The sequence below is a fragment of the Daucus carota genome, chromosome 7, assembly GCF_001625215.2.
Source record: "Daucus carota subsp. sativus chromosome 7, DH1 v3.0, whole genome shotgun sequence".
NCBI lineage: Eukaryota > Viridiplantae > Streptophyta > Magnoliopsida > Apiales > Apiaceae > Daucus > Daucus carota.
The window spans coordinates 39,152,499-39,164,055 of NC_030387.2; the positions used below are offsets into that span (position 1 = coordinate 39,152,499).

Below are 11,557 nucleotides of genomic sequence, written 5' to 3' on the forward strand. Positions count from 1 at the left end.
AAAACACTTCTACTTTCTTAATTCTAAGTTTTTAACTTCCATACAGACTCGATTAAAAAGAAAATATTTTAATTTGCCAAAACAGGCTCCTTGACCGAGCGAGTAAGATGATAATACCAGGGAAGAAAACATCAGCATATATTACATGTTCTTGCAAACTAAACTGCCATAAAGAGACACAGTCTTCTCCGAAAGACCAGGTACTAATTTGATCATATTTTTGAAAGACAGCTACTAAGCTGAAAATTGGAAAGCATGTCCCTGCAGATTGTAAGATTTGGTTCTGGAGAAGGCGATACAGAGGCCATCTTTCATATAAGCCCATGTATAATAATTTTATAACCACCTTGCAAATTTAATAAATGAGACAAGCGCATTAAAGGAAACTTTTCACCCAGAAGATAAGATCTTCAATCATCCCAAGTACTACAAACATACCACAAAGGTGCCAAAGAGTTCAGAGTACCATCAAACTGAACCATTCGGATAGAGCTTGTATTTGTTTCCTAAAAATTTAAAAAGCGCCTGGTGCTAGGTCTGTCACAAAATTGTCTATGGACTAAGGATACCTTCTGCATTTACAATCACTCTAGCCACTGACTTCATTTTCTATTCTAGAGGGAAGAGGGGTAGGGATGGGGAGATTATGTGGCGATTTGAAGTAGGGTCACGGTACAACCAGATTCTACGATAAAAGCATGTTCCGACCAGGATAAAGATTCAACAGCATGAATCTTCATCATGAGAAATTTAAGATGTCTTTGGTTTAATGCGCTTCACCCTTGAGTACAAAAACACTCCAGCAAGGGCCACTCCAGTGCCTGCACCAAAATGCAAGATTAATAACATAAGTAGAGATTTCTATTTACAGGAAATTTGTTAAATCTGACCCAATGCCTTGTCTATCTAGAAGTACAAATATTTTGCATATATTTTCTTTGAAATATCTGGATGATTGTACACACCAATTTTACCCTCTATCTTGAAGAATACATAACATAATATGTACCAATTTTAAAAAATGATAAGAGGCGTGAGAGTGAAGACCCAAAAATCATGATTCTGTTCGATTTTGTTATTGAGTGGAGGATAGTATTTGGCACTAACCTACCCCTCAGTCCTCTTATTTCTGTTCTTTTTAGGAAGATTATAGAAATTATAAGGTGAGGGGGAGTGGTGATACAAACTCATGACCTTGTTATGAGGGATTGGGGGCTGATGATAAGTGTTTACCACTAGGCTATTCCCTGAAGTAAGTCAAATACAAGAAAAATATTTAACATAGATGATTCCTATGTCTAACAAATGAAACATAAATGAAATATGTAAGAAGAATATTAACTTGAAAGATAGTATAATAGTGATTAGTGTATGCAATGTTATTTTTTTACAGGTAATTAGGCTGAATTCAGATTGTTAAAAGCAAAATAAATACTTGAAACTTTTAAGCTAAATTATTTTAACTTAAATCTCATTCAGTCCTACTCATTCTTTAACAAATACACCCCTAAGCCCGGTTGAAAACAAATTCACAGTTATTAGTGTAAACAAGTCCACAGTTATTTGTTGAAGGTAAAGTTGAATGCATTTCACTTCGCATATGCCGTCTGCTTTAAGTGCACTTTTAAGACCCTTTTTTTGACAAATAGTAGCACACTCTATATGGTAATTTAGATGCTCCATAGTCCATAGGCAGCAGACAGATTCTGATATTTCCAATTTCTTCTAGGCCGCGAAACAGATAAACACATTGATTTTACTATTTTCAAGTTGATATCAGCTAGGAAAGATGTTTGTTTACATACCCAGAGAGTTGATAGGTGAAACAGGTGTACGGAAGAAGAGAACAGAGGTCACTATCACCACCACACGCTTCACACAATTACCCACAGAGTGGGTAACTGGAGATACCCTTTGCAATATCATATATGAAACCTACATGGAAAAATCCCTTATTAGGTTATAACAAGTTCTAATCAATTTTCACAAGTATTTGCAGAGAGGAGGTAAAAGTTCAATATCAATGTTTGAAAGTTTGAGAGTGCATACTTGCTGGTACGCATGGAAGCAAAGTGCAGCAAGGAGAGACCTTGTGTAGACCTGTTCGACATTAAGTCCCTGCAATTATTGTAACAAATAAGATTTAATAACTAAAAGAACAATGGGTTTTTACTGGTCGCATTCTTAAAAGATTAAAAAAGTATAGATTTAACACTTTTTAAACTAATTTGAAAATACTCACAGCAGACTGCAAATATGCAGGTGTAAACCTGACCCCTTCCATGAAAACGGCAACAGGGGCTAACAAGAAAAAGGACATGATGGTAATTATAGAGAAGAGAGTGATGTTGTCCAATGATTCCTGTGAATAATACAAGCACAAGTTACTCAGCATGAAAGAGCGAACAGTAAATTGATATGCACTCTACGCTACACACAAGTGAATCCCTTTTTTTTTTTTTTTTTGCATAACTGCTTCCATTCCACATTGTTTTTGCATTTCTTTTTAGTACGTAACACTATATGTAAGGGAAATAAAAGTACTTCATAAATCACTTTTTACGAATGTTCATACTGCGAACCTAAAAAAATACCTCTTTCTTGACCATGAACTTTTTGCTTAGGACATTACGAGACTGATTGGTCAGATTAGAAGCCATTGCACTCCAAAACCCAGACCTATTTCATGCACAGAGATATGTGATTATTATGAGCATCTATTAAAACATAAATCCTTCCAGAAACAAAGAAATGGAAACGATATGTTCTCTGCGTTAAAAAAAAATTGGTGTGTAGTTAAAATGGACAGAATATATAAACAGAATTTATGCATATATTTTCACTGACCAATTAAAAGATGCCTCTGTCATTGATGCCAGTCCCACTCCCCCAACAATTGGTAAAAGGGATAGAAGCACCCATATAGTAGGTGTCTGTCATAGTTGAATCTCAACATAAGTTATTTTAAAAAGAAGATTCATGAAAAAAGATGAGATAAATAGAACACTACATCAGTATAGGAAAAACATTATCTTCGTGAAAGATTTAATAACCAGGAAAGATTGGAACACATTTTTCTATTTGTAATAATAAAAGCAACAAGTTAGCTACATTACATACATGTCATTATACACAAATCATATAATAACTTTCCATTGAATGAAAAGCAAAAATTATTTAAACTACACACCTCTGCAAGAAACATAGCTGAGAGTACAACTGAGAAAAAGGGCTCCATGGCTTTGATAGTATGGGTAAATGATACTGCAACTTTCCCAAGACTCATATTAGTAAAAAGGTTGCCTAAAGTGTGTACCAGCGCCAGAGGTAAAATCGCCACGAGCTACAGTAATATGCCATTATCAGTCAATATGATATGCACCAATAGAAATACTTATGTTTGATATGTAGGTACCTGTGCACCACTAATTTTTGGCCGCCTGTAGAGGTTTGATGTCCACATAAACATTACGAGGACAGTTCCAACAGCAAACTGAACTGCAGTGACAGTTACCGGATATGGGTAAACTTTGAGTACCTGTTGCAACAAGAATTTCAGTAAATGTATATTTCAGAGATAGAGTGCGAGTTTCCAACTGTAGATTGAGGCTTATAAAACAAAGAAAACATTAGAACTCAGATAAAAATCGAGGTTAAAAATAACTCAACATTTAAAAGTTAAAACTAGAAGTAACTAGATGACCATAATTCACTGAAATCCAACATGATACTAATTTAAAAGTAATAAGAAAATGCTCTCCTCTTTTGAAAATCCTCTTTCGAAAAGGGCAAGTTATATTCCATAAATTCATAACACTTTTCTGACAGTTTTACCTCCCTCGGAGGATATTTTAAAATCAGGAGTATATTTCTGGAAACCAAAAAAACGCAGGAAACAAGCTAAACAAACACATGAAGGTCAGGAGAATCCGCATAGCCCAACTCACCATCTCTTTTTTCACAGCACTTATGTTGTGTTTAATTAGGGTGAATGAATTTGGAAGGAATGAAATGAAATTTGAAATATATTGTGATGTATAATTATTCAAAATTTTCAATTCTTCTTCTATTCCATTCCTTACACCCTGAACTAGAGTTCGCACTCCTATTTCGAGAAGTAATGCCTCATTCCCTTCTATTCCTAATTTGTTCTCAAATCTCATCATAACAATAATTTAGCACTTTTTCATTTTTTTCCCTTCTATTTGCTCATTCCATTCCATTCCATTCCATTCCATCCCATTCCATCCCGTTCTCCCCAACCAAACACAATGTCATTTACACAAAGCAATGTAATATTCTGAAATGCATAATTGTACATGTACATGGAAAACAAATTAATTATCAAATTATGCATAGTACTCATATAAACAAACATCACATCAATTACTTTACAAATGCTTTACGCCGATCATTCGAAATGAGTACCTGTTTGTTATAAATATTGAAGTAGATATTAAAAAGGTACCATAGCCCGAACAACAAACCAAGCACCAACGTCTCCTTAAACCTAGACTTCTCCGTCCCATCCTCCCCGCTCTCCGGCACCACCGAGCCAGCCCTAACCTCAACCGCGCGCTTCTTCACAACCGAGTCATCGCTAGTCTCGCTCACTCTCGACAGCCGCGACGAGCAGTTAAATAGCGGAGGCAGTCGCGGAGACGACGAGGAGATTGAGAAATTATTAGTGCTCTTGTTGTTACATTTCAGCGAGATTGGAGGTGGCGAGAGAGAGAAACGGGGAGAGAGATGAGAGAGGGAGAGACGAGGAGAGAGATGAGAGTGAGAGAGATGTTTAGGGATTGAGAGAGTGGAGGTCTGCATTTTGGGGTCGGAGATTGCAAGGGAGTGAGGAGAATTGAGAAATGAGGAATGGAATGGGGGAGGGGGGTTTGTTATGTGAGTACTGTGGTCTGTGTACTGTAATTTACTACTCCCTCCGTCTCATTTTAACTGGTTTTGACTTTTTTAACGTATTTTAAGATGTTAAAAAAATCATATCTAAACATAGTTATTCTTTATAAAATTTATATCAAATTAAAGTTTGGAATCTAAACTTTTATTTGATATAAGAATTAAACTTTTTTATTGAGTGTAGCTATTGTTTTTTTACGTCTCAATATACGTGTTAAAAAGTGAAACATCAGTTAGAATAGGACAGAGGGAGTAATTTGTTTGTTTGTTGGACTTGGGTTTGGTGTGGTGTAGGTGAGTGGAGGGTAAGCTGTAGTGTTAACGGCGTACGATAGCCAGCCAGCGTGTTGCTGGAGACGGACAGCTGGCATCCTGGGATTGGTTGGATAGTGAAGTTGTACACTATACGCGTGTCACGCGTATGTATTTACATTTTATCATTTCTGTGCTCCATACAGGTTATTTAGAGCATCTCCAACCCCAAAAACCCTTAGCAAAAATTGTATATGTGGCATCTAGGTGGCATCTAGATGGCATTTATAGAGATTATGTAAAAATTGTACCACTCCAACCCTCCACCCCTTAGCAAAAAAATATAGTCAACCATGTTTGGTTGGCTATATTTGTCGAACCAAGTAAGCTTTTAGGTATAATTTTACACAAGCAAAATTATAGATAATCCCGTTGGAGCATATACATGTCCCCTTAGCAAAAAATTTACATAATCCATGTAGCCAATCAATATAGCCAACCATTATACATTTTGCCCTTGGAGATGCTCTTACTGTACAATTTTTTTGACAAATGTCTTGACACTCCTGGAAAGTACGGAGTACTGTTACATAATATTTTTTTTTTAAAACTTTTTTTAAGTGAATAAAAATTTGATATTTAGAACTTTATTTAGAAAAAGTAAAAATTAAAAGAAAGTTATGAAATTACATTTTATAAAAACTTCAATATAGGTGTAAATATTGAACATGAACAACCTGTCGGGACGGGAAGTAGATTTTTTGAAAATCTAATTAGATTATTTGCAAAGATTTCTAGAAATGAAATCGGAAATAAATTTGTATTCTTAATTAGATAATTCTTAGAAAAAAACATGTAACTTTTATTTTTCTATTCATTACGATCCAAATTATTAAACTGAAACCATAACCTATATCTGACCAATATAATATTCATTTCACTAATTCATCATGTTTATTTATAATCACAAATCATAAACTATTTAAACTCACTCACATTTGATTAATATTTTCTCATAAATTTTTTTTTCTAAAATGAATAAATTTGAAATATTAGACAATTCTTGAAAAAATCATACTTAGACATGTTTGGTATAATTTTTGAGACAAGAATAAGAGAAACTTTTTTATATTTACATAAATTTTTTGCAATCATATATTTAATAGATCTTTAGTGTTTCATATATATAAAAATTAATCATTTATTTCACGAAAGGTACGTATTTATGTATTTTTTAAGGAAATATATAATTTACTTGTAGAAATCAAGAAAAGTCAAATGAGTAATACTTTTTATCATTTTTACACATGTTTTAATCAGGGAAAAGAAATGAGTATTAAAAAAATATGTATAACTGAGGTTATAGATCGACATGATTTGCATAAGTTTGATTCAACTATGAGGATTATTGTGGCATTGCATGCATGGTTGATTGTTCAGGAACATTCAGGCGAAAAACAAATACATATATTCAAATCATTTTCAAATTGCTTTGTTGCCTTTTTAAGAAAGAATGATTCACCACACGTCTCTTAAATTTCGATTGTATTTTTAGATGCCGCATGATTTTTAATTAATTAATTGATTTTTTTTATCAAAAATAAAAAAAAAATTACATTTTAATTCCTTGATGACTGAACTAAGTCTTGCCTATAATATAAAACTAATAGCACAAATTTTGTTTTCAAATAATGTCACACATAGATGAATAATTTGAAGGGAAATTATGAATGGTACTATTGTGTAATTGGCTTTTATAAGTGGTACCACTTCGAGTTTTTGTCTTACAAGTGGTACCATCGTGTATTTGACAACCTGTTAAAAATAACATTCTGTGAAGCAAACGTTTAAACAGCCGTTAAATCTTATAAATAGACATGTTAAGTACAGGAAACTTCAAATTTCCCGGGCTTTTAACCAACAATCCAACAAAACATATATGAAGACAGTCTCCAACAAAAACCAAGCATGCAATAGTTTCAAATCCAACAAAAGTAACTACCAGACATCAAAAACATGTTAAATAACAACATGAAAAACAACATGGAAACTAAATCTGTGACTGAGACTGTGAAGGAGTGCAGCGTGTGGTATTGGTCTGCGATGCCTGAGTTGCTGTGTCCCTTGACGCCTTTGCCGCTTTAGCTGCATTACTTTGATCCCTCACCCTAGGATTTCGAATCAGTAGAGGCTTTCCAGTGGCCTGCATTTCCTTTTTTTGCTTCTCAGTTAGCCCCCCCTTGCAGGTCCCAGCATTGTGTCCATAACATTCACACTTCTTGCATTTGACAGTCTTGGATCTCTTTCCTTTATGATCTTCCCCCTCTTCTCTCCTCTTGTTTCTACATGGCCTTCCAACACCTCTCTTCATAGTAGGTGGACTCAGAACAGATAAGTTCTCATAGGTTTGCCACTGTTCTTTATCAGGAATAGGTGAAATACTGTAGTTGTAGATTTGTTTGTAAGTGCTGACATGAAACCAAGTACTAACCACCTTCTGTGGATCAATCTTTGCATGAATCATTGCCCTGATTGCATGCCTGCAAGGGATCCCAGAGATCTGCCATGCTCCACAAGAACATACAGGGCCGGCTCATAGTACAGGCCATTTAGGCGACCGCCTAAGGCCCCCAGATACAAGAGGCCGCCATTTTTATACTAGTATATATATGTATAAGTATACATATATGTAAAGAAAATTTAGTTTCATAGTATTAATAAAAAACAAAAATGAGATATTAATTAATATCCAAAATTTTGTAGAAAAATTGAAAATTTCTATGTGATCAACTTTTTCGAAAAATAAATAAAATACTAATATTAGTACTATTAATCATTTTTTTTGGTTCTAACTTAATAAATATTTGACTTGAATCCATAACCTAATAAATCTGTAAATGATTGTTTGATGTGGATATAATCTCATTCTCGTGAATATAAATTTTAGTTGCCAAAAATAAAAAGAAACATTAGAAAATTTATAATTTCTCCATTCATTTTATTTAATTTTTAAATTTAGATTTAATAACCGAATTATTTTCATTATTAGAATATATGTAAAATATTTAATTAAACTATTTCTAGAATTTAATATTTTTTAAATTTATACATCTTATTTAGTAATTTCAAAATTATTTATTATTTAAGTTCAAAACCTTAAAATTAAATTTTGAGTACTATTATACTAAATTTGAATTTTGAGTACTATTATACTAAAATTTTGTGTAATTGTTTCATTTTAATTTTATATATAGTAGTGTTTTTTGGGTGATTTTTTGCTTGTAATATTTATATATTGTAAATTTTTGTATTTATATTATTAATATAATATTAGTTTTTTAAAAAAAACTAGGCCTCATTTTCTTGACTTGCCTAAGGCCCCAAAGTTTCTTGAGCCGGCCCTGAGAACATATCTTGTTATTAAGTGACAATGGAAACTGAGATTTACCTTCATGAATCTCATATTCCCCAGGACTAGACATAAAAGCCTTGCAGGTAATGATGTCCTTGCTTATAGATTTGAGCAGCTTCCCAATCTTGGGACATAGATCATCATCCTTCCAAAGTCTTGCTCTTTCAGCTCTAGTTGCCATCCTAACCATACACACTCTCCTGATTCCTGCTCGGAGAAAAAATATCAAACATTAGGAGAAAAAACATAGCACAAGCATACCACAAACATAGTACAAGTAGTAATTTACCTTCAAGCAGTGTGAGGACTGGTCTACACCTATCAATCCCCAGAGTTGAGTTGAAGCTCTCCACAAAATTGGATGTATTTGAATCATTGCAGACATTGGGGTCAAATTTGTGCTTGCTCCAAGTTGAAGGATCCCCTAATTGTCCAAGCCACTCAATTACTTTGTCACCCCCTTCCTTCTGCACCCTCTCCATTGCTTTCCTAAAAGTAAATTGAGAAGTGGCATTGCAAACCCTCCAAAATAGAACATACATCAGGGGCCCTGGAAATTGTTTCTTAAAATCCAACTTCACCCCTCTTTTTTTAGCCTCATCTTCATAGTCAATAACAACATCCATAATATTACACTCATCTATATCTACTCTAATTTCAATCACACTGGCCCTCCAAAAGAATCTCAACACTTTGTTATCACCCATTCTGCAAATATATGAAAAACTAACAATAAACTAACAAATAACGAGGAAAACACAAACAGATCCCTACAAGAACAGATATGTATATATATGCGCATGCATCTTTTTTCAAACAATCTCTACGGCTAGTCACAAATGTATTACACGAGCAAGAAGAGAGCAACAATCAATACCTGTGAATCTGTGATCGAGGTTGAGAGGTCAGAGGATGCACGCAACGACAAAACACACACAGCTCCGCTTAAACCCTATGTTCAATTAGAGAAGAAGAAGAAGGGTTTTGCCCGTTAAAATGTTTCTTTTTTGGGCTTTTTGTTTTTATCGGCTGCTCAACACGTGTCTCTGTATTCAGACCGTATTCTTTATTTATTTTCAACTGCTAATACACCATTTAATACACTTGTACAAACGTTTACTTGACGGTTGCTCGACGGAATGGTTGCGTAGCTTTAATATTTAAACACGATGGTACCACTTGTAAGTCAAAAACTCGAAGTGGTACCACTTGTAAAAGCCAATTACACAATGGTACCATTCATAATTTCCCTAATTTGAATGAAGAGATTTGTGTGTATACCAGTGGCCTTATTATTATTATTAGTGTGAACTAATCATATTTATCGGAATCGTAGCGAAAACAAATCTTCACAAGATAATTATCACTGTTTATGGACCCGAACCTGAGATGAGGAAAAAGATTGAGAATATTTTGACGAACACTTTTTTCAATAATTAGCAAATAAAAGAGAAAGTTAAATATAACAATTCAAAGACCAATTTTTCTTGTAAAATCTGAGCGTAATGCACTTTTCAGAGAACATCTCTCACCATCTGTAAGCGATCTCATATAATCTATCGTTATATAAAATTAATATTATATTTTTAATAATAATAATAATAAGACAATTCTTTTAAATTATAATCAATTTATCAAGTGAGATTTTATATATTTTACGTAATTAATATTTTATATCATTTTTTACAACCTAGGAAAGCACTATTATATAAACTTAGGGCCTGTTTGCATTTCAGAATCAACTTCAGCTTCTGGCTTAGTAGAAGCACTTTTAAAAAGCTGAGAATGCTAGCTTCTCTCTCACAGCTTCTGCTTCTTTTCCAAACATTTTATTAACTTATTTACTTCTCACTTCTACTCCACTTCTTTATTTTAAGCAAAAAGTCACTCTTTTTAAGCTTTGCCAAACGGCCTTTTAGTTTACATAAACTTAATTAAGAAATGCTATTATATAGCCTAACTTAATTAACAAATAATACATTTTCTGGTCATATCTTCGAGAATATGTGTAGTTAACTAGTTATTCTTAGCTTTTAAGTCTAATCGGTTGGAGTTTGGACTGGCCTCCGTACGAGAAGAAGGAATGCTAAAACAGGCCCCACTTCAGGGCTTTGGTTTATTAGAGTACAGGAGAAAAAGATGAACATTTTGAAGCAAAAACAGGCCCACTTAAAGGTTTGGTGACTAATAAAAAATTAAAATCTTAAAACTAAAATATACTGTAGCAAGCACGCAGCAGCTGAGCTGCACCGTTCACATGATTCAGCCATGACACGTGGGATATCCAAGTCCGTAAACCTCAAAAATCTTATGTCCTCACTATAATTGTCTGGTCCATACTCAAAATATTACTATACTTCGATACATCTATATACCAAATTCCTAAAATACCCCTTCATGCTTCTCACTCTTAAATTTCGAGCCGAGAAATATTGTTCATTTACTAAAATTAAAATAATATATATATCAAAATCACAAAAAAGGAATCGCAACTATAAGAATTTATTTAGATATTTGCTAAACAAATATTCATATATTGAGATTGTATCATAAAAAAATCACTCAAAGATAGAGATACAGATATTAGACTAATCTATCACTTTTCTTAGAAATAAAATTTTAAATATCATTATTGGATAAAATGACTCGGAGTGTTATTTTATAATCAAATAGTTGTATCATAATATTTGTCCATCAACTTATTGAATTGCATTATGTTTTGTAATAAATTTTAGTTATGAATATAATTTAACGCAAATTTTTCACGAAAATTAAAATATTAAATTATCCAATATATAATATTTAAAATTATTTTTCCCAATTATAATATTTTAGACCTGAAAAAAATTGTGACGTACGAAACTTTTCTTCTTTAAAATTTACATCCATCCGTGATTATACACCCCTCGGAGGGATAGATGTGTAATTCTGTATTTCTGTTTGCATACGAGTTTCTAAATAGATAATGCTCATTTTATT

The 11,557-nt window shown here is 33.2% G+C and overlaps 1 protein-coding gene across 1 annotated transcript; it reads right to left on the reverse strand.

The window, feature by feature from the left end:
• Positions 1-376: 376 nt before the first annotated feature.
• LOC108193504 (phosphoenolpyruvate/phosphate translocator 2, chloroplastic) lies at positions 377-4,914 on the reverse strand. Its single transcript, XM_017360188.2, has 9 exons — positions 4,429-4,914; positions 3,416-3,538; positions 3,191-3,343; positions 2,848-2,933; positions 2,595-2,679; positions 2,243-2,362; positions 2,050-2,118; positions 1,806-1,935; positions 377-821 (listed from the first exon to the last, which is right to left on the reverse strand). Exons 1-9 carry the CDS (start codon positions 4,822-4,824, stop codon positions 751-753), a joined length of 1,233 nt encoding a protein of 410 aa, XP_017215677.1. The 5' UTR covers positions 4,825-4,914; the 3' UTR covers positions 377-750.
• Between the last annotated feature and the right edge of the window lie 6,643 nt (positions 4,915-11,557).